Here is a 24357-nt window from a genome sequence, read left to right as displayed (position 1 = left end):
GAGAAAAAATTCTTTAACAAAGAAACTTTCCTATAGAACAACGGACACCCGACGAAAATGTATAGAAAACGAGATTTCTCTTTATTGTTCCTATCCAATTTAGTGGGGGAGGAACTATATGTTCAGCGGGGTTTGTGTTCAGGCAATTATTAACCATCAATATATTCATTTTACTGAGTTATGAGTGTTAAAATACAGTTCATAACACATGGTCACGAGCTCGAACGTTTTACCCAGGATTACCAAAAACATTTAACTGTCTTGAGACCCTAATAAAAAAACATAGCAGGACAATTAACACGAGAAAAAACTAGACCAACAACGGACTATGATGGACTTCGAAAAACTTTTCTAAAAAATCAGAAAAAAAACAGAAAATCACAGTCGAAATACCGCAGTTGAACGAATAAACCCTAGCGAGTAATGGAAATTTTTTTAAAACAAAAAAATTAAGCCCATAATAAACTATAATTGGATTGGGAAAACCAGTTAGATATTTTTTAAGGGAATGGATTTAAGAAATTGAAAAGTTGTTAATACCAAAAGTAAAAGGCCACATGTTCTAATACTGTTTTAAAAACAGAGCGAAAATAATTCAAGCCGCAAAACCACTCTTTTTTGGTTCCGCTTCCCGTTTCGGCGTGACCAAAATTTGACTTCAAAATTCATGGGAATGTGTGAACAGATCCTAAAAAAAGATAGCGTATCAATACATTTCAATCTTTTTAAATTGTAATCAGAACACAAATGACAGCAAAACATAAAGTTCAGAAAAAAAACTCTATAGCAAAAACTGCTTTTCTATAGAGCAACGGACACCCAACAAAAAAATGTAGGAAACGAGATTTGTTTTTTCATTGTTGGGATATAATTTAGTTGGGGAGGAACTAAATGCTCAGCTAGGGTTTTCGTTTAGACAATTATGGCAACCGATCTATTCATCGTTATGAGTTATGAATGGTATCATTAGACAGCGTGTCATCGTAGAATTTCCAACTGAAAAGATTTTGTTTAAATTAGCGTTTTGCAAGGAGTTACAGTGTTTACTGTTATGTGAACGTTAGCCTAACTTCACATTTCTTTCGTAATTTTTGCTCTACGTTTTGAACATTTTTGGCTACATTTGTCCAGAAAAGTCTCACGGGTTTTACTTTTATTGATAAAATTGAGTTTCTAAATTATTTGAACCAACTGTTTCGGCTATTTTTTTGCTGAAGTTTTGAAAATTGAACATTTTTTCATTAAAGGATGGCATCAAATATGCATTTTTGGTCCACTTTGTCAACTTTGACCGGTAGTGCAGATGTTTTAAAACACAAAACACAATCTTCATTTTTCAGATAGGCGCTATTTAAAACTTAGGTTTCTAAAACTGTTCTGGAACTAAGATTTTGCCGGTCATTCGCTAATTCAAAGTGATATTTTTTTTAAAAATACATAAATTATCATCAATATATTTAGATTTTTGTTTGTTAAAAATAAGTAGTAGACACCTATTGTGAACAATTGATTTAATTAACTTTCGCTCAGTGATAGCATGGACGGCTTTGGTCTCGTCGTTGATGTTTGCAATGAGAAAAGATTCGGATTTAATTTGAGTCTAACCTTTTTCAAAGATTTTTTTAGTATTTTTTGTTCCTAATTACATGCAATTCTGTTTTCTTTCTAAGGCCTGTTTGATAGGAAGTTAAATCCAAATGAAATCCAGAGAGTACATAAAGTGTTTTTTGACCTAAGCTGTTGGTTTTCAAAACTGCAACATGTTGCTTTAGAATGTTTTTAATGATTTGCGCCAGAAATTGTTTATTGCCAGTTAGTAAAGTTTTTCGTTGTTGTTCGGCAGATGTTGATTTTTTTGGTAAATGTATGACTATGCCCAGTCAATCAATATCTAATTCGGCATCTAAGGAGTAATCAAAGCAATTTTTTAATTGTTTCAGTTGATACTCAATAATTCGTCATTTGTTATTCAAAATTCGTCATTTGTTTTTGATTGAAGCTGTTAATTTTTTAAAATAAAAGCAGCAATAAAAAACTAATTTTGGTATATTCATGAAATTTTAGGATTCAAAAATTATTCGTATTGCATTGGACGCTTAAAATTTTTAAAAAAAATTGCCTTATTTGTATTTTTGTTAGTTAAATACTAGAAAAAATTCGAATCTCAGTTTAATTGTTTCAAAGCATATTTTCGTGCTAATGAATTTTAAAGAAGATACATTATAGTTTCAGCCAAAAACTTATTGTTTTGTTTGCGTCAAGGCCGTTTGGGTAAAAGTGTTTGTGAAATTATCAGTTATTCCCCTGTTTGTTGTTACTTAGTAGTCTTTTGTTACTTAGTCGAACAAGTGACATATTCAATGGCTTTTATAGGGAAAAACAAGTTAAGCTATTTACGATTTTACTATTTTTCGGTTGAAAGCTTATGTTTTTTTTAAAACTATTTTTTAAGAAAATAAAATTTCTTTTTGAGAGTTGCAAAACTTTTTCTTATTTCTGTCATTTTTTGGTATAATCTCAGTGAGGGGAGAGGTAGTTTTCTCCTAAAATGGAATTGAATGTATTCTTTTTCCCTGATTTGTTAATTTGTTCCTGGTTTTCTGACGTTGAAACTAAGAGTTTTCGTAACTTTTTTTTAATTATGGACTTTTTCTGACATTTGAGATTTTCTTTTGCTCTCTGGTCTGTTTATCACATTAACGGCACATTGATTACCATCAAATTGATCGTAAAAATTGAGGGAAAGCGCCACTGATTATTTTGAAAATTTTTGGTGAATAGATTATGATTTTTTAGGCCATGACACGTTTCCTCGAAGAATCGAATTGATTTTTCAGTTTTTGCATGTATTTGTTCGTTTTGTCGTTTCAGAGTCTGAATGAAAACAGTTCCCTCGCAATGGTTTTGTATGAAGCTTTAATGGTTGAAAGGTTGAAAATTGAAGATTTAGATGATCTTATGATGGCTAACGATTTTATTTTGTTTGATGTTTTCATTTAAGTAATGCTTTTTTGGCAAAAACCGCTTACAACTATGTTTCTATTTTTTGATATTTTCCAATTTTTGGTTTTCTATTTTGCTGTATTGTCCGATCATTACGTTCATGGCACATTAATGGCAAGTCGCATATCAGTTTCACTTTTTGTTTTCCAATCGTTGAGAAGAAGACCATTATCATTTTGTAGCCCTCACGGGCTATTATAGTTTTTTATTCACAAAAATGCAATTGTTCTTCAAATATTAAGCCTGGAAAAGACAAAAAGTATCGAAAGAAAACTGTTTCATTTTACGTTTTTGCGAGCAGTTTTTCTTCCTTTGGACCCAAATTAGACATTTACTTGTTATTTTGATTAGATTTCCTAAATAATCAAAACAGAAAAAAGTGTCTCAAACGTAGAAGTTTAAAATTTAAACAGAGGAGAAGTTATTTATATAAAAAAGGAAAAACAATTTAATTTCCTATTTCTAAAAATTCTTAACATTAAGTTCCTTAGAGTCCTAAAAAGTCATAAAAGTCTGAAAACTGAAATTATTTATCTCCTCATAGTTGGTTTCTATAATTCGATTTGCCAGAACCCGTATTTAAATAAAAAACTTCCTCTAACATTTCTTATGTACCAGTGAACTACAGAAACAATTTTTCTTGGGAAAGACTTAACAACAAAACGACATTGAGAAATTTCCTTTATCTTCTTGGCAGTTTTTCTGTCATCTTGAACAAACAATTCAGCATGCAAATTTGTGCCTCAATGACACAGATTATTTTTTCATTTGATGGCAAAAGGTTGGGGAAGTTTTTATTAGCTAAGCAAGAAAAAGTCGAAATTTTTTATATTCAAAAAATTGAAAAAAGAACTGTTATTTATCAAATTCTTAAAATTCTGTTAAAGCCAACGAGCAATCACAAATTAATCTTCATTTTCTATAAAAAAAAGATTTATATGAAGTTCTACAGAATTGATCAACTACGGGGTAATTGAGGCGAAAACAACCAAAAATTGTTGTTTGAAATATGGAATCTTTGTTTTTGCTTCAAACATATAATATGTTGATTGTTTCTGATGCTTCAAGAGGCTTTGGTATTGAAACTTTACGTTGTCTCCCAAATGACTGCCATTTTTGATAAGGAAAAAAATGTGAAAAAACCTAAAGATATCACCAATAGATTGCTGCTTGAATTGAAAAATAAGAACATAGAGTTTTTGGAAATAACAAAAATCAATTAGTTCTGGTAAAATTGTGCTCAAAATTTTGATGATAAAATTTTTGATCATTTTCAATTGTCACTAATCTAATTTCTATCGTCTTATGTTATGTTTTGACACAAAATTATTGAAATGATGCTCTAAGTGATCTCAAAAACAGGACCACAGGAAAAGAAACGTTCGGGGAGAGAAAATATGAACTTAATTTTGCTTTTCATCGTTCACACTTTAAACTCAAGTTGGTTGTTGCTTGCACTACTTGAAGTTCCTCTGATATCATAGCGTTACTATCTAATCGAAATTGTATGGCAGTCCTGTTTTGGTTTTCACTTGAAGTCACTTGATTTTGAGCTATGTATTATTTTTATTGGTTTAAGCACCATTTAAATCTCAACAGTGCAAGAAAATGAAAACAGATAAGAGTTTTCGCCTGAATAAAATTTCAGATGGTATGAGTTTTAGCTCAAAAGAGAGTTTATTCCACTCAACAGCAACGGCATGCGAGAACGAACGTCTTCCAAAATTAGAGCAAAATGTTGGAACATGTAAATTTTAAAAAAAGTGAGACCTTGTAGCCATCGTGCTTCATTTCATTTAATCCGATAAGTATAGTGGGAGTTTGTCAAGCTGATGTACAAACCGATGCGCATACAATAGGATTTTGAACACAATGCATTGCCTAATTGGCAACCAGTGTAGCTGCTTCAGTTACGACTAGGTTGGTGTTGAAAGTGGCAGTCCAAAAATCAAACGCGCTATCTAATTGGTAAAGATTACATCGGTAGGGTATGTGTTCATATGGAAGAAAATTATATGAGAAAAAATCATTCATATGTTTGTTTGCTACTTCCAGCGTGTAAAAATTCTCACTTCACTTTTGGTTTGAGATCTTTAGCAATAACGAGTGCAATCTTCCATATGTTTGAAAAATGACGATATACGGAGTCTCCATTGCGTTTAAAGACGACAATACCGAACCTTTCTTATCTTAGATACCAAACAAAAACGATGATGCCGACAGATAAATCGTAGGAAATTTTGTCGTTTTTGGTCAGAAAAGAACAGCGATACCGACTATTTCTTATGGTTTAAAAGGAAGATTTCTCAACCAGGTTGTATCAAGCTGTTGTTAGTTTAGCAGTTAGGGTAAATTTTTGATGAAAACTTTCTTTGTGACTATAATTTTCCAATGTAGCAGAAATTTTGCAACACCTTGCATGATAACCCTGCGGTATGACATAGGCGGGGTTGTCTAAGGTAAGTGAATTCTTAGATTATCACTGTTGTCAGAACAAACTTGGTTGCTTTCTTCAAGGCAACCAGTTAGTTACTTCACTTGTTAAGCATGTTAGTCTGTTTGAAAACGTATCGTATGAAAACGTAAAAATATCGGGTTGGTATTCAAAATTGGTTGCTTTACGTAAGATATGCAGTAGAAAATATCTCCCTTTCAAGAAATCTTTTGTTTCTAATAGACTGATGATCTTAAATTAAGGGCGTGGAGAGGATATGTCGGAATTTGAATGAACATCATCGCCCCTTTTGATCTTTCGCCGATATCGGAGTTGAAGTTTTGCCTTCCATTTGCTCTAATTTTCTTAGAAATGAATTACATTAAATAGCCCAGCAGAATCAACAGTTGCCCTTTGCTATGCAGCTTTTGCTTCTATGAATATTTATATACGCTGATGCAGAATGAGCATCTCAGATAAATTTGGACCTCTGTCCATGATCTAAGATCAAGGCTGTTTAGAAACATTGTCGAACACTAATATTTAATTGAACGAGTCTTTGTAATATCGTTGTTGTTGTTGCTTTTGTTTGAGAACTGGGGAGCATGTTATTGTTGTGAGATTCCGCAACACTTCCTTGTTTTCTCTTCAAATCCGCTTGTGGAATTATTATTTCCCCGTGCTGCGGTGGCCATTCAGATATCAGCCAATCAGATTGCGCCTTTTAAAATTATTTAATTTTCGTCCATTTGTGAGGAGCGTAAATAGAAAGTATTTTTTTTAGTACTCAAAATTCTATTCGACGTTTTGACTTTTTGAGCTCAGCTGTATTTTCGGCGCAGATAGTAAACACAAAACTTGAATGTGGATAATTAATTTATCGTCAATATCGTTATAATCATCTTTTTTCTTCATATTTTTAACCGACAAGTAATGACAAAGCAAAAATTAACTTAATTGAAAGCCAAATTGTTTTTACTACAAATTTATTGTTTTACCAGCATTCGGTTCTATCAAATAAACACAATACGCTCGCTTCACGCAGTTAGCCAGAAAGTTGTTTCAAAAAAGCTGTTGGCTGATTTAATTATTCTCAAATGCAATAAATTTATCTCATTATAACAGTTTTCAGGAAGTATAAAAAACAAGAAAGGTTTCTTCAATCCATAAAAGAGTTATTAGTTCCTGAATTTAGAAATTAAAATCGCACTATAAGCGCCGATCCATTGATTTTACGGTCAATTTGGCTTTTATAAAATAACAATTTTACGACTAATTTTCAAACATTTTACTTTTGTTTCTCGCTTGAACCGGCTCCAGAAATTTATTTATTAATAGACGCCGCAAGTATGCGAATAACATCGCCGTGTTGTCATTATTGTTTTGTGGTTATTATGATGCATTATGCCATCTTTTCAGCCATTTTCATCTTCAAAGGCGCAGCTGATGAATCGAGTGAGTAAATTTGACCTCAATTTTGTTAGGAAAACATCTGATTGTTTTCTAGTTTGTTGCGTAATTGTTGAGTAATTTGTTACGTAATTGTTCAGTAAATCTGTTATATATGTGTGTATATGTTTACGTGTAGCAACGTGGAAGCAATTTTATGATGTCTGTCTGTAAATGTAGACAAAATTTCCCAATTTTTTCCTAGATAAATATTTTTACAGCTTCCGGCATTCTGAGTTTTATGTTGATGTACTTTCTCTTCACATAAAAACAAGAGAAACAAAAAGAGTGAAGAACGGTTCAATAAAAAAAATGATGTGTACCTTCAGTTTGGTTTGAATCATTCTTTTGGAAAATTTTCTGTCTCAAATTATTTTGTCTGGTGAAACTTTTCAATTTTCCTATGAAACATTCCCAGTCTTGCAACAAACAATCTTATCTGATTGCAATTTCAGGATATTTCAGTGCAGTTAAAATTTTATGCACGATGATCAATGACAGAAGCGATTTCTTATAAACCTCAAAATCAAACAGTGTTCTGATAACGGTCATTTTCTCCTAGAAATTGGACTTGAAAATATTTATCTGTAATGTATAATTATTGCATTCTTAATAAACTGTTTCGTTTGTTTTGTTTTCAGTTGCCTTCGCGACCACCTTCAGCGAGAGTACCTGGTTCTCCTTCAAGATGACTGGCAGATCCGACAAAGGAGTTAGTATCATGTTACATTACCCTTGTATCAAAACGACTTTATCAAAATACTTATTAAGTACAAAGGTGGGGGCGAGGTAAATATAGACTTTAAATAGGTTGCTATGTACCATATGTTGCTATTAAAGTTGAACCAAATTCCAGGCGCACAATTTGACTCCTTGAGTCGAGGGCTTTTTCTAGGGTAGCTGAAATTTTCATCTAAAAAAATGAGAAAGATCATATTCTTGGGTGACTAAGGGCGCGTTTTTGCGTGAAAAACTCACTTGGTTCCACAACTGCAGCCAAGGTTGTGAAAAGGCGTGAAAAATTTATTACAAGTTAATCATATTTACAAAGCAGTATAAAGTTGTTGATAAGAAAAGGCTGTGTGTGGTTGACCTGCATTTATAAGGTTAAATCATCTTGACGGAGGCACGGCATTAAAGTATGAATTGTTTGTGACACCTTGCTTCTTTGCTATCACGCCAAAAAAAAAATAATTTTCTGAACTTTTTTCACCGTATTCAATTAAAACAGGCCTTAGCCAATTAAAGCCGTACATGCTTTGAGACTTTACGAAACTAAGAGTTTGCGCACTAATTATTATCCAGTTCCTTTTTAGTTAACTAAATTAGCAGTTTATTGTCCGATTACATAAATACTTTTCTTTGTACTTGGATGCCAGAAACAGCCATTGGAGCTTGCTCATGTCAATTTAGGTCATTTTTTGCTATTCTGTGCCAACTTACTTAATAATTTTGATGCAATACAATTTGTTGTGGCGCAAAACTTTGGGTTAATTACGTGAGAGATTTTCGTGATTAAATTTGAGATAAAACTTGAAACATTATAGAATTTTGGCTAAGTGGGTAGAAAAAAACTGACATATAGTCCATTAGTTTTTCTTAAACATTTTTGTCGAGAAAATCAACAATCACATATTTGATGATTTGTTTCGCTTAGTGGAAATATTTGTTAAAAAATCTTACCATTGTGTTTTTATCTGTTGAAGTGTCACATATTTGTGCGCTTTGCCTTGTGAGCTTATACAACTTACCGGAATTTCTCATTTAACTTGATAGAAGAATTTACATCGTGTTTTTGCATCTGAAAATCAGGAACCATCATATAAATGCGTTTATGAGGCAGACTTTTTTAAAGCACATTTTAAATGAACACTGTTAACGGAAGCTGATCAACCGTCGCCTTGTTTCAAATTAATCTTGGTTCCTTATAGAATTTATTCAATAGCCACGTGAATTAATTTCTGTTCACTCCCTAATTGATATTCGGTAGTTCAAAGTTTACAACAATGATTGAAATGAACTTGAACACACTTGAAATGTGTGAACTAATTGCAGAAATATAAGGGAGGGGCAAAATTGTTTTCCATTAAAAAGATAGTTCCACTGTTTCTAATGCCATTTAAATTTTTTTCATATACGAAGTTAAAGAACAGTTCATTTTGCACAATAAAATGCAGTGTACGTGCAATGTTTTTATGGTTTTAGTATGTACGGTTTTGGTTAATTAACTTATTTGATAATTAGAAAATTTACTATTTTTACGACAGAACCGAAACCAAAGCGTGATTTAAAATCTTGTAAATACTCGTTTTCTTTGATGTCTTGTTAATTAACCACCCTTTTCATCAAATTTAATTAACTTAACAAGCATAGATGTGAGCTAACGTGTTTAAAGTAAAGCGTTGACCTGTGATTAGTAATAGCTCATTTTTTTTCGAAAAAATGAATACTGCGGTTTTGTGACTTTAAACTTGAAGAATATTCTTGTGAACTTCTAATAAAAAGTATTATCAAAGAATTTAAGTGGTCGTTTAAACTGTGAATCCGATCTTAAGAATTTAACGATTTGTGGTCAGTTTTGTGATGATTTTATTGTCACCTGATGTAAAGCTTTTTTTGTGGCAAAAACCACAAACAATGCCATCGTAAAACATTTATTAATTCGCACCTTTGTAATAACTTATGTTATTTTAACAAGACCTAGTTAGCAACGCTAAAACAACAAAAGTTATTGCATCATTCAACTACACAAAGCATAAAACGTTGTTCATAATTTTTCTCATTTTTTATATTTCCTTTCAAGAAATTGACAATTTTGAGTTTTCCCCTGGCATTAGTGATCATTAAAATCAACGCGTAACTGTCATTCAGAATGTTACAAAAGCTTTGATTCGCTTTGATAGTTTTGCAGTTTCAACTAAAACACTTGTCATTATTCAAAACCAAAAGAGAAATGATGCAAGGATGAAAAATTCCTTAAAGGGGATCAATTTAACTAACTAGATTTTATTATTATACGCTGTATTTCCACTAGACCATGCTAAAGTCAGTTCTCTTCCACAAAAGTCAATTTGTTAATTGTTGGGATTATTTTCAGTAATAGTCCCATTTAGATATTATGCATGTAATTGATACATTTGTACTACAGTGGGAATGAACTAAATGATTATGCTACAATGATGCTAAATGTGAATAGGAAAAGTATGCCCCAAAGGTTTTTTTTGTCAAAGCTCGGAAATGAGAATGCAGACATTGTTTTCATTGAAATGTCAGGAAATACGCTCAGCTTGGAGTTAACTAATTTAATATTCCCAAAAACATTGACTAAAGAGGGTCCAAAATCACGTTGGGCAAAGACTGCGCCCAGGGGTTGCGCCCCGAGAAACGTCAGTCAACTTTGGTCCCTTTGTATGGCTTTCACCGAGACTATTGTTGTGAAAATGTATGGAAAAGGAGTGAATTAGATCTTATAAAAGAATCTAAGCTAATGATATTACCATGTGTTGACACACGCGAGCTTCCCTTTTCAGAACAGAACAAAGAAGTGAAGTCAGAGATCAACGATAAGCCCTCATTTACTTTTGCAAATTTCTCCCTAAATTTTGACTCAATGAAGGCCATGCTTTCATCTCTCCTCTCATTTTTCCCAACCCTAAAAGCAGTAATTTTAGATCCCGCAACTTTTTTAAAACAATATATACAATTTATCTTTATTCTGATGTGAAGAGAAAATGAGTTCTTGCATCAGCCCTTCTTGTGAGTTACTCAGTTCTGTGTTTTAGTTTTTGGCCGCCACTGATGGGGAAACAACCGGGTTCAAAGTGTGCGATGTTACGAAACTAAAAGAACCGCAAAGTTTGCTCATTTCACGTTTCATTCAGCCTACAGACTTAGTCGAACGCATCATGCTTGACATTCAGTAAGTATCAATAAATAATATTTCACTCTTGTGTTCAGTTTCTTGCGTGATCATCTAAGATATGGATTTTTTTGAAATTTGAGTTTCAGTAATTTGTTTTTCCTTTTTTGCTAATGAAGAACAAAAATGACGTTTGCATGCATTAAGTTTAAATTTTTAATAAGCTAGAAGAACTTTGGAAGACATTTGTGGAAGCAGCTTGTTCTTTGTTCTTCGAGAAGACTTTTTGTCTCAAAAGTCAATTGTTCTCGACTTGTTGATTTTCGCTTCTCTGTTCTTAAGGTCATTTTGCAAGTCATTATATTATTAAAGCACGGCTATTGTTCGTGAAATAAAGGAAAGCTAGAGAGTAATTTTATCACCTGAAACTGTGAATTTGTTCACTTTGCATAAAACTTATCATTAATTAATATCAATCCTCTGCCGCATTTGCGCGCAGCTGTCTGAGATTTGCTTAAAGAGATTGCAATCACATTTCGTCCCTTAGATAATTTTATTTCCGAAAACAGGAGCTTAATTCCGCTCACACCTCAACTATGTCTAAATTCGGTTATAATCCCTGTATAACCTAACCGAGCATAACAGCATGTTCTTCGAAATTAAACTGACCACTGTAACTCTTCAAAATTTCTTAAATGATTCATTTCAAACTTAAAATTCGATCAATCATTATTAAAATTCTGGAAAGCAGGTCAATTTTCTGGCAGTAATGTGGAATTTTTTCGGGTGCTGTAACAAAGCTTGGCATAGTTTGAAAGCTTGTTCGCGGTTGAAACGTGTTAAAATCACACTTTGGTTATTCGTGTGGGGTGTTAAAATGACCATAAATGGTGTAAAGTTGAGCTTAAAGTGACAGGTACCTGCCAGATCGGCTCCGCTCTGGACAAAATACATGTTTTTAACCAACATGAAAAGTGTTCGTTTTAATCAATACTTATGTTGCAGACTTAAAGACGTTTGCACACGTTTAAACAAAGGGTCTCATTTTATGAAGCCCCGTCAGAAAGTATATTGAAGCCTAAAGTTTGCAACTTTTAATTGTGACAGTGAGCCGTAAATGGAAAGCATGCAGCTAGATATTTGAAATTTTGCTTTGGAATTTCCCAAAAATTTGGGGAAAAGTTTAGGGGCGGTAACGTAGTTGAAAAGTCGCACCCAAAATCAGGAAGTAAAAATTTCACGCAATATGGTTACGCAATTAGCCGTTGTTCGAATTACGTAACATTTACAGATGTAATATATATTTGATCACGCGGCAATCGATCCCATTACCTGTTCTGCACTTCCGCTGAAATCAATCAAATAAATTACAACTCATTTCCAAATTGTATTTCCATTTGTTGTGCACACAATTTAGCCTAGGCTGCATGCTATTGCAAAATAAGTCAATATTTCACTGATTGTCCTCTTTAACCCCCAAAAGGGGGAAAGGTGTTAGAATTACATCAAGGTGATATTTTGGAATGTATCATGCCCAGCCTCACTATTCAGTCGTTCTCTATTCTAATAAAGGAAAACAAATCGAGCCAGTAATCAAGAGACCTACAAAGAGATATGAAATATTCAAGGCACATTGGCTATGCATGGGCGAGCTAATAAAAAACGACCGCTTTCGACTATTTTTAACGCGAATGGTTGAACTTTCAATAACTTGGGTTTGTGTGGAATCGTTTAACATGAAAGGACATGATCAGGGCTTTCTATGGGAACAGAGACATTTTTTCAATTAAGTCAACCGACCATTACACTTGTATGTCTCTTTTGTCCACAGAAATATTACTCATTTATTAAAAATTATCACTTTGGCCATGGGTGTTTACGGCAAACAATAAAATCGAGGTCCAGTATCATGTGTAGTGTTTATTTGTCTCATATTGAGAGAATTAATGTTTGTTCATGTGTCTAGGGGGATTGTCAAGTATCAATGTAATATCGGAGCGAGGAAGATTTTGACAAAAGTCAAGTCTAAAAAATCAGATGTCTAAAAGCATCAAAAAGGCATGATATCCTCACATATCGATTTGAGATAACACAAAGCGGTTTTTGATGTCCAACAAGCTTTCTATGCTCTTACATAAATCAAGAATCCTTATTTAATGGAAAAATGCGAAACAAAACAAATCTGTAGAGTCAATGCACCGAATTCAAATGGTTTTTTAAATTAATTCTTAGTTGTTTTGGAAATTACAGCAATCAAAATTGTTCACATTTGTGTTAGGTATGCCCTACAAGGAGAGAAAAAGAATTTAAATCTTAAAGTGGGTGTCGTGGAAACTAGCCAACCCATTCACTTCAATCAGTACTCAGACGCGTCTTTTAACACAATCAAAGGACATTTCGGGTCAAATTGGCTGACCTTGTCTGATTACCTCGAACTGGAACTGACCAAGAAGAGATCAGGGTTCCACATAGCTTTTCTTGACCTCGGTTCTTGTTTGACCCTTCAATCAATGCAAATCAAGTACCTATTTTGCCCGGATATGATGGCTAACTTGACCCGCTTCGATCGGACTACAACTTTGTGAGTACCAAGTTTTTCAGTTTTACGCTTTTTTTGCTTTGAAAACTGTGTTTTAGTTGAGAAGCAGCAATAATTATTAAAAAAATAATGTCCTGGCTATTAGCCAGTTTTTGGACTGTCTTTTCTAGAAACTTGACCGCCCCGTAAAGTTTTCTCGAATTTGGCCAGTTTTTCCATCGGAAAGTTATCCCTGTGTTTTTTTGCTATAAATCACGCGAATCATAATTTTGGATCTGGAGCAGGTACCAAAATTTGAAATGTCTGAAAATTTGATGTTTTTATTGCCCGATGTTTATACAGTGTGAGCGCAGTCGAGGGCAGATGTGTTGACAACGCCAAGTCGTCTAGATTTCCAGAAAACAACTGTAAGAGTTCCGGCGACTGGCGCAAAAAGACGCCGGACGGGGATTGCCTTTGCGATCCAGGCTTCGAGCCGGATTTAAACTTCGAGGAGTGCAAAGGTTAGTTTAAAGTTAGCCACTATTATTTTAACATAATCCGCTATCACCTAATCAGACCGAATTCAAAACAAAGTGTCTTGGGTGAGAATTACACTTCAAGATTGCCAGTTTAATTTGGAAATTACCCTTACTTCAGAGAGGATAGTTTAGCAGTGCTATAAAATGTTACGTTTGAGTATTAAATGGATTTGAAATGCTGCGAGTTTGTGACTCTAACACAACAGAAAGATTTCACAATTTGTCAAAGGATTCAAGCAATTGGAGACAACGCGATTCCTTCTGTTCACGCTTAAATGAATTTCACTAGGTCGCATTTTCAACTTAAACTAATGATCAAAACATGAACAACATTTTAAGCGGAAGAGCCGTTTCAAAATTTCAAAAATCTGAAACTGAGAAATTTTGTGATTTTGAGAAAAATTAACTGAAGCGTTCAAATTGAGCAAAAACCGCAAGACTACTTTTTAGCTAGAAGTATTTAAAATAATTTAAATTTTTGTTCACATTTTGAAAATGCAATTAATACAGACAAATTTTTATGGTCTTACAGCATAAAATAGTAGTAGTGTGATTGATAATAATGAGATTATAATTATGCATGAGTGTTCTTCGCTAGTTTATCAAACTTCCCCGGGCTAAGTTTGCATTCAAAATTAAACACCTAACTGATAAGCACGCAAAGTGACTGATGAAATGAAGAAACAGCATTAATGGATGGACATATTTAAACACGTAAATGATGGCCTTTGATTGACACTTGAAAATTGTGGAGAAAAAGATGGCTAGAATTGATTTTTAACAGGTGAAAGTTTTCACGTGGACGTATTTTGTCAATTTTTATCTCATTTTCGCATCACACACTGAACTTAAGGCATCCTTAGCTTAGTCTGAATGGTTAAGAAAAACACTTAATACCCCCACAATTTTTCCTTACTTTTCCTTACAACGTCCACCCCCTCTCTCCTACGCACTCGTTTGTTATCAACTGTTTATCAAACACTCAATCAAAACTTTTTCTCCCCGTTGAATAAAATCCTTTCTGAATACTAAATTTTTCCCTTTCTTTTCCCATGAATGGCGGGAGACTGGAATGCTCCGCTTTGCAGGACTAGAAACTTTCGCTCTATTATTTTTCAGATGTCAATTAGGCGCGTTTAACCTCAATATTTTCCTAAATAGTGATCTCATTATTTCCCTATTGTTGTAAGAAACCCAGGTATAAATAAACGGCAAAATGGACACATGAAAGGCAAAAGTAGTTTCCAGATATTTAGGTCATGCTTAGAAGACTGATGTCCAAAGAAGTGATTTCCCGTGAGGCTTGACCTGGAATACTGAAATTTTTGATCCGCTTTTTGAGCATTCACAAATAATTTGCTAATTTGAAAAATGATTTTTATGAAGTTTTTTTCTTGAAGTTATCCAATATTGTGTCAAGATAAAGTCACTTTTCATTTTCAGACATCAAACCTCATCACGATAAAAAAATAACAACACTAAAATTGAACATAGAAAACAATTGTTTTCAGTGTGCCCAGAAGATTACTACAAGCCCGCATCTGGCAATGATCGGTGTAGGAGATGCCCTCGCAATTCTGAGAGGATTAGCTACAAATTCACACGACTGGAATCCACGCCAGCAGTAAGGTGTGAGTGTACCAAGAACTACTTCAGACGCAATGACGAGGGTGTAGATACCCCATGTACAACAGTGCCCACCAAGCCATTGTAAGTTTCAGATGCTTACAACTGAAAAACCCTCTATTATGCTCGAAAGTTAAATAAATGCAATGTAGCAATTATAAAGTTCAACAGACCATTTTTGGCATTCGACAAATGCCACTTTTGAACAAATGCCACTTTCCTTTTAGAGAGTCATAGAAAATGTTCTCCCATAAATATGGTATAACTACTTTTAACTGTCTCTAAGGGTCAAAGCATGAATTCGGGTCTATAATGGTACAAATCCGGGAAATGCCAATTGTGTCCAAATGCGTCTTCAACAATCTGCAAACATTACAGGAGGAAAAACATCAGAGCATTTTCAAGTTAGAGAAGCAGGAATCGTCCTCTGACGTAAGAGAAGTCATGGAGGTCTTCTTTTTATAGCCGTAAAAGCCTCTGTTAGACAAACTTAATTATGCTGTTCAATTCCACTAACAAAATTCGTTCCTTTCCTAGATGCTCCCAACTTTCGGTTCTACTTTCAGTTTTACATTGTCCAATCATCTCAAGCTGTCTCTTGTGATCAAACAGATGCCATCACTAGTATGTGTACTTTAACAACACCGCCAAACCTCAACATTTCAATAGATTTTAAGTTCCTGCTTCAAATTTCAACATTTTTCTGTAGTTTGCGACAATCCAGTTTGATATATTCCATCTTAACAGACTTTTGGAAATAGACGCTGGCGTGCAAAGATGAAAAACGTGGATAAATTTCAAATATCACGTTCTAACATAAAAATGTACAAACTAAAAACTTCAATCCCAAAAAGAGGAACTAATTTTTTGTTTCAATGGCGACCACTAGCTTGTGCTTTTGTCTGCCTTGATTTTGCAAAAATGTTTACACAAATCATGACAGGAATTTATGTTCATTGCAATTAATGAATCCTGAAGGTATTGATTAGTCTTAGCGCCGCTTTCGACTCCAATATGCTTATGTATATGACTTTGTACGAACAATATCTTCAACTTCAAGCATAAATGGGCGGTTTTGTTGAATTTTAAATAACTCCCAACAAAAAAGTTATTTCGCATCTGCTTAGCGAGGAGTCTTTTTTAAAAAAATGTGAGGCCATTTTTTGCAAATTAATTCTTTTCATTTTTCCGCTCTATAAATTATTCAGTCAAGTGAGGAATAGTCGCGCGTAAGGCTGTGTGGTTGACTCTGCTTAAAAGTCCATTCAAAACTCAATTTAAAAATCATAAAAACGATAATTTATTGATGCTAAATTAGAATTGATTGCAATTTAACGTTTAAAGAGCTTCAAAGATAAATATTTAATTTGTGTGCAAATTTTGGCCTAGTATATGTCTTGACATTAATAGACTTTTATTTTTACGTTCGGTCAGCTGCTGAACAAGTTTCAAAAGGCTATTCAACAATATCTGACAGTGAATTCTTGTATTGTATAAATTTTTGAATAGCCTTTTCTCAAAATGAAACTTACGGATTGCTAAGTCAATAGTCACTATGCTCCATTACTTGATGAGCCTCATACAAACTACCGATGACAGGTAATATGTTATAAACAGAGCAGATTATGAGTTATAAAGTGACCACCTCAGAGCTCAATTAGCTATTAGAAGCGCCATTAATCGGTCAGCGCACAGCTTGACTTTTCGATATCTTTTCAAACTACTAAGCTGCTTTGTTGCCATTAGAAAGAACTTGTCAAATACCTTTGAGAAACTTGCTTCTGCTAACGCTCTTGAGAGGTGATGTTTGTTTCGCTCATTTTGTAGAGAACGTCATAAGTTCAAAACTGGGAATCAGTTCGCAAATATTAGAGCAAGTGAACAGAGATGACATTAAGTAACAAAATTATTGTAGATAGTTTAATTGCACCTTTTTGCCAAGCCATCTCCAACAATAATATGACGAGACAATGAAGTGTCAAAGTTAGAGAGGAATTTGAGGTCACGTACATTTAACATCTCAAAATGACTTCGAAAATGGTATCTGATCCAAATATCTCTCAACGCTGATAACCTGTAACAGTTCAAAATCTGTATATTACTGAGAAAAAAAGAAAATGTTTTTAAAAGTTTTGAAATGAACATTTGATCAGGCTTTTTTGTGTCATTTCAGAGGTCTGAGAGTTGAGGTCATGTACACAAGCTTTGCGTTGTCTTGGCGTCGACCCAATTACAATGGAGATAGATCAGACATGTTCTACGAAGTGAGAATCTGCCTGGCTGGAATCGAGTGTCGACCTGTACAGCTACGAAGTGACGTCACTAGCTACTCCGCAACAGAGTTCTCACCTGAACAAAGATACACAATTAAAGTGTGCGCAATGAACGGAGTGAGTGACAAGTTACGGAAAGAGGCTTTGGAAAGACAGAGTTGTGAAATCTACTCAGAAACAACTGGCAAAGAATGTGAGTAGACCTATATATATTTGGACAGTCTCAAAAATGAACAAAGAATTAGTAAATCGGGGCCAATTAGTTCATAAAAGTTTGCCCTCGATAACTATTTGGGAAAAAATGAAAAATCTTTTAATTAATAAAATTCTGCCCTCAGCTGGTATTCAAATGAAACTCATCATATCTTTCTACTTGAAATATATCGCTCGGCAAATATTGAACGTAATGTAATCTAAGGTGGTAGTTTTTTCAGATATATGATTATTTGTAAATTACAAACTAACTAAGACTGGGTGAAACGGTTAGAGCCATGTGTTATCGTGACGCATCACAAAGTGATGCCGGGAATCAGATCAGTGATGCGTTTCTGATAAAGGTGAAAACTTGGATGAGAGTAAAAAGTATATATGATTTCCTAACAACCATACAAGCACCATATCTAATATTTTTGGTTTCATGTTAAGATCGTACTATAAGCAATCAAATATGGACAGTGTGGAATCATATATGGTTGTATGTAATGAATGAAATTTCAATCCGGGTGATTTTATATAATGGTTTTGAGGCCTCTCAGCCTTCAATACTTTATTGGCAATTACTGTTGGTAAGACTGATTGATGGTTGGTAATAAACTTTTGCTATACCAAATGGGGTGTCACCTCAAATTGCCCAATGCTAAAATTTGCAATGTGCCAAAATACACAAAGCAATTTTGCCCTACTAGTTTAAACACTGCCGAACTATAGATCTTTGAGTTGGCATATAGTTCCTTCTTCACTAATATGTGTGGGAATTTAGTAACCAAATTTGAAGTTGCTAACTTGTACCGCCAGTTTATTTTTGGATCATTTTTGAGTGATTTGTGACTGTCTTACAAAATCATTTTGCGAACTGACGAGAATAATTTGAAAATACCTCCACAAATATGCCATTCGTTTTGAGAGCCAAAGAGCTAAACCGCATTTAGGCACTAATTCAAACTATGCATTTTTGCAGTTTTGAGTTCCGTTATCATGAAAAAAGGAAGGGCTCTTTTTTGGAGTGTTTGTTTTTGATTACTGTGACTCATTATAACATTCCGTAATTACTCAGCCGAATAATTTAATAGATCATTTAGTATTTTCCTATTCCATGTCTGTCACTGCAATTTTATGACATTTGACAATACTCTTAGGAATATTCAATCAATTAAAAAGTGCTTATGCAATTTGTTCTTTCGCCGTGTTTATTTAATGTGATAGTTTAACATTCATCACTAAAGAAGAACGATGCAACACAATTTCAACATTTTTTAAACTTTTGTACTAAAAAGCGAATTCTCAACCTGGACTATTAATTTTCTGTAGCCTACTAGTATAAAATGTTTAATTGGAATTCCGATTTTAACACGTTTTCTCACGTAAACGATGCTTGTTATCAAAACGAGCAAAGAGATCGGGCAAACGGGATCATTTAATGACATATGTTGACAACCTAATTGTCGATTTATTGCTTTGTACCCCTCCCCCATATACAACTTACATCCCCTACAAATAACCCCCCTCCCCTTTTGTGTACATATTGTAGAAAAGCAATTCCCGACAGACCAATGGGCTTAAAAGTCAAATTGATCGGAAAGGGGGAGAGAAAGAGAGGGTATGCGAAAGGAGAAAAATGAAAAATGACTTGATGGTAATTTGCAGTGACACTTGTAACATTTTATCATGCTCAAGTCACGAACAGGCACACGTCTGAACGTTTACTACAAACTGGACCAGTCCACCCCAAATTTGTTCAAAAGCCACGATTGTAATTCAATTTGCCCTCCCTTCCTGATCTAGCACGAGGAAGGCCATATCAATCAATTAGTCAGCTAGCAATTGATTTGATCTTCAGCGCAACTCTGAGCAACTTTGCTGTGCATGATTTGAAAAGACTTGTTTGTTACTCAAAAATTGAAATTTTCTTTAGCGAAAACCTGGATATTTTTGTTGAATTATAAGTAAATTCAATGAACTAAAAGGTGATTGAACTAAAAAAACTGATTTACTGCACAGTTGTTTTAGGAAAAAATAGAAAATTGCTGCTCAATTGGAGTTTTTAAATCCTTTTCTGCTATGGATATTTCAACCAAACTTAAATCAACGGTTTCCAATGGGGGGGGGGGGGCTTTAAAGGGATAAAAGGAGATTTAATTGTAAATACTGGTGAAAAAGTTGGTTATTTGGCAGGTCAAACTTTCAGGACTTGATAACAAAACAGAAAAACTAATTTTCATCACTCAGTTTTTAAAGTATTGAAAATAAAAGTATTATCACTGTGACAATAATTAGCAGTCAACTGCGAGCGACAAATTATAGAATTTTTTCGAATAAAGTTCATACTTGAACAGTTTTTCAAGTTTGATATCCCCAGAGAATTTAATAGCCTGGAAAGAAAAAATCTCTTTGTTGCAAAGGTGCTATATTCTTCAATGCAACAATTATAAAATTTTATGCTTTGTTCATTTATATAATGAGCGTAATTTTGAGCAGTAAGACTTTTTTATTGCTCTTAAATGTTTATTAGAATTGGGCTTTTAATTAGCCAGTTTGGTTGAAAAACATCAAAAGCAGAAAACTTATTAACCGCATTGCAAAAGTTCTTCTTAATTTAATCAGCTTCTGTTTCTGCATAATGATATATCAAATCGTGTAAAGTTCAATGATTTATGGCTTCAATTAACAAATCGTTTTGCTCAAAACAGTGTTTCAATTTTGAACATAAAATAACCACAAGGTCTGAGTTTAGAACAGTAAGATAAATTCTCGCCTATGCAGAACATAGATAGATAGATTCATGCTTACTTTGACTTGATAAATGAATGCAATGCTACTTTGGGTTCGAATATCTGACGAATTAAACCACAAACAACAATAAACAACAAAAACAATATTAATGACCCTAAGAATTTCTTGGACGTGATTGTTTGACATGGCTTTAAAATTGAGCCAATATGGTGATAGTTGTCCCAACCCTCATGAAATGGCGGGCGGGTTACGAACTTTATGCCAGCCCGACTTTTTTTGCAAAATTCAGAAATTGGTTCAGGGATTTTTTTTATCAAGCTCTTGTGAAATAATGGAAATATAATCGATTAAAAAACTCAGATGCTACTTTTATTCACATTTTTCACTTTTGACCAGAACATATCTCTATCATGTCAGCACCCGCGACATTTGGGTTGATTAAATCTCCAACTGAGGACTTGATTGTTGAATTTTCAGTGAAAGTGAACAACTTGGAGCTGGTTCCCGAACGAGAGACGATTGCAATTAAATGGGACAAGCCAGATGTTCCAGTGGCAAATGACGACCTGCTTAACTACTCTATCACTGTGTACCTGCACGGATCAACTTTCAGTCACGTGACCACTGCTAAAACCAAGGCAGCATTTTCTAGTCTGACCTCTGGGGAGTACACATTCTCAGTTGTGGCCAGATACGATGGGCAGAATGGACCTGCTACAAACCTAACTCAAAGGATCCAAGGTACGAAAATGTCCAAATTTTGTATTATTGTTCAAAGAAGTAATGCCTAAGCAAGACGGGGGATTCAGCTTTTGCGATGAAAGCGTAAAATGAGTTCAATTAGTTGTATTTATACTTAAAATTGGTTGGAAAATATAAACAAAAGTTTCGAGCTGCAAATTTGATGAGAAATACTGGATGCAGTTCACTTTCACTCTGATGGACTAATTTGGGGCCGTTGCTTATAACATGAATTATGGGTCCGAATTAAAACCGTGGGCTGAAGTCTTGACCTATTTTGCTACGGAGCAATAAGAAATCTGACGTCATCAGCTATTTTGATAAACAATCAAAATTTTCATTGTGTATTCTTTTGTGAATTCAAATGTTCAATTTTTGCAGGTCTGGTCGACCCAAGAGCGCAGATAGGTTTGTTCACAACTCCAGACCCGGGAGTAATGCTGATGATTGGGGTTGTGGTGATTGTGTTGCTGATCCTCATCACCATATTTGTATCAGCTGTCTGCATTTTGAGGAAAAAGCACGCAGAGTGGGAAAAGTCAATGCCACATGGTAGGGCTTTCATGGAGTACGAGACTAACAAAGCTCATCCCAGGAACTACTTAGGTTGGTCACGTTTCATATTCACAAATTCATGTTCGCTCAATTTAGTTTGAAAATTTGAATCGAAGTATTTTTGCTACAAAGTCTTGTCTCTCTAACAAACATTTAAGTCCATACAAATTAACTTAGATGATAACTTTTGCATATTTAAACTTTTCTTGCATTCAATAAAACTTTCCATGCAAGGACCTGGTCATCACGATTTTTGGTTGTTCAGATTATAGCTGACCAAGATAAGTTTGCTGTTTAAAATTTGGATAGCAAAATTATTATTTTTGACTGCTGGTATTTTTAAAAAATGGGAAATTATGCTTTCAATGACAAAAACTGCTTTTACGTTTAGGATATGGTTCTGGCAGCAGTGCCCCGTATGACTTCACAGCGGTTCCAGTGGGCCAGACTTTTATTGATCCCCACTACTACAATCTGGAAGAGATGATGCTGGAGTACACACTGCAAGTGGAACCCACCACTATACATCTAGAAGCATCGCACGAAGCTGTCATGCTAGGTCAGGCTTAATTTCTCTGGCAATTGATGCAATCTAAGATTTATAAATTTGTCCCAAACATTTTTCAGCCATCTTTCAGCATTTATCACAACAAATGGCTCTTTCACGTAGTAGGCTTGGGCTTTATGGAGTGGGCTATGTTCTAGCCCCAAGCAACGGCTACCCGGGGAAGACGGTGCTCAAATCAACCAATCAAGATCAATAATGATCAGCATATCAAATATTCCATATGAATTTAGAATGAATTTCATTTCAACAATTTTGAATACGACGTTCAGATTAAATCTGACAAGTTTCAGCATGTTTGAGCGAAGCTGCTAATTGAATTTCATCTTCCTGTTTTAAGATGTACTTAAGATGTAGTAAATTCACCCTCAACAACTGAGATGCAAATTCAGCTTTGGTGTGATTTTGATTGCTATTTCAAGTGCAATGTCACTTTCGCATGTGAACAACCCACTTTTCAACGCAATACTTGCGCTTCAACTAGTTTTAATTTTGATTAAAGCACACAATGTAAGCATAAACTAGACTACAAAGGATTTTTTTACAGTTATCAAATTGATAGAGAAACCAAGTCACATTATTTGATGTTAATGTCATGTTCCAAGTACTTTTTTGTGTCATTGTAAAATGCATTTTTTTTAAATCGGACTTTCTGTTGTCAAAGTTAGTTTTTAACTAACTTGACGGGTATAGAAGTTGAGCTGATCCGTCTATTGGAGAACTACGCTTAAAAAAGAAAAAACGAAATGAGTATTTCAAATGCCACTACAAGTATTTGAAAGCATTTTAAAGAAAACCTGAACAAATTCAATATTTATAGGAGGAAATTAGTTGCGCTTTGCTTTTCGTACTACAGCATTAGCCATAAAAGAGGCGAAATTATTCTGCTCTCGCTCTGATGAAAAATCGACACACTATAATAATGGAACGTTTTCAAACACTTAATCCTTAGCAACTGACATTTGCCGTGGATGGATCGCTTTCCGAGGCTTTTGAGCCCTAATTAACTTAATTAGTCGCCTTGAATAAGCACTAAGTGCAATGAGTGACAAAGCGGCTGTGGAAAATATTATCCGTCTCAATTACTGTGAATTTTTCCATGGGCTACTAATTGTCAGCCATTGATTGTTTTCCTCTACTATCCATAGCAGGGGCCCATAGAATAAAGTTATGGCTTTGCTAGAGACACAAAACAATCGAATCGCTATCGCTAATGATTGACGCCTGAATGGCTTGTGCTTATTGTTAAGTAAATACTTTTTGATTATATCTATTTTACTGCATTTTCTTTATCGATATCAATTGTCTGAGTTGAAAAATTTTTTGTATCCAAATATTTCTGCTGTATTTCAGCGTAGCTTGATAATAGGAATAAGATTTTCAGTGTGCTATCTAGCCTGACCTCTAGTCGGTAAAACTGTCATCATTTTTGCACAATTTTGCGAAAAATAAATGTGATTTTTCTTCACCATTAAATAATACCCAAACTTTTAAACAAAGAACATTAATTAAATTTTTTGAGCAAAAAACATGTAACCCACTACAACTCACGTTGTTGCTTAGTTTGCAAATAAAAATAACCAGGGCTCAATCTTTACTTTGAGCAGCATTTTTTGGATCTACATGTGAAATTATATTTTGTGAAACTGTAGTCTTAATGAACCGAGTTGTCTTTTTGGGTCGTTTAGCCCCCCTCCCTGTTGCAACCCTAACATGACCGAAGAAGGAAGACCCCTGAAGTGGTTATAACAAGTAACAGGCAGCGTGAAGACACAGGTTATTACATGGTTAATAAGCTGCTAATAGCCTGAACATAAGTCACACTCACCGAGTTACACACACA

At 34.3% G+C, this 24357-nt stretch overlaps 1 protein-coding gene across 1 annotated transcript in view; it reads left to right on the top strand.

The window, feature by feature from the left end:
- The first annotated feature begins 6214 nt into the window (after window positions 1-6214).
- The window catches only part of LOC142341657 (ephrin type-B receptor 1-B-like), a 28082-nt gene continuing 9939 nt past the window's right edge, over window positions 6215-24357 (top strand). The window contains exons 1-10 of the mRNA XM_075392777.1: window positions 6215-6892; window positions 7528-7598; window positions 10669-10805; window positions 13024-13326; window positions 13627-13787; window positions 15317-15515; window positions 17605-17897; window positions 21131-21394; window positions 21776-22000; window positions 22341-22508. Of these exons, the coding sequence (XP_075248892.1) occupies window positions 6787-6892; window positions 7528-7598; window positions 10669-10805; window positions 13024-13326; window positions 13627-13787; window positions 15317-15515; window positions 17605-17897; window positions 21131-21394; window positions 21776-22000; window positions 22341-22508 (1927 nt within the window). The 5' untranslated portion in view covers window positions 6215-6786. The remainder of the gene's footprint in view (window positions 6893-7527; window positions 7599-10668; window positions 10806-13023; window positions 13327-13626; window positions 13788-15316; window positions 15516-17604; window positions 17898-21130; window positions 21395-21775; window positions 22001-22340; window positions 22509-24357) is intronic.

The sequence above is a fragment of the Convolutriloba macropyga genome, chromosome 6 (genome assembly GCF_964194025.1).
Source record: "Convolutriloba macropyga chromosome 6, txConMacr16.3, whole genome shotgun sequence".
Taxonomy (NCBI): Eukaryota; Metazoa; Xenacoelomorpha; order Acoela; family Convolutidae; genus Convolutriloba; species Convolutriloba macropyga.
This window is presented reverse-complemented; position numbering and strand designations above follow the sequence as displayed.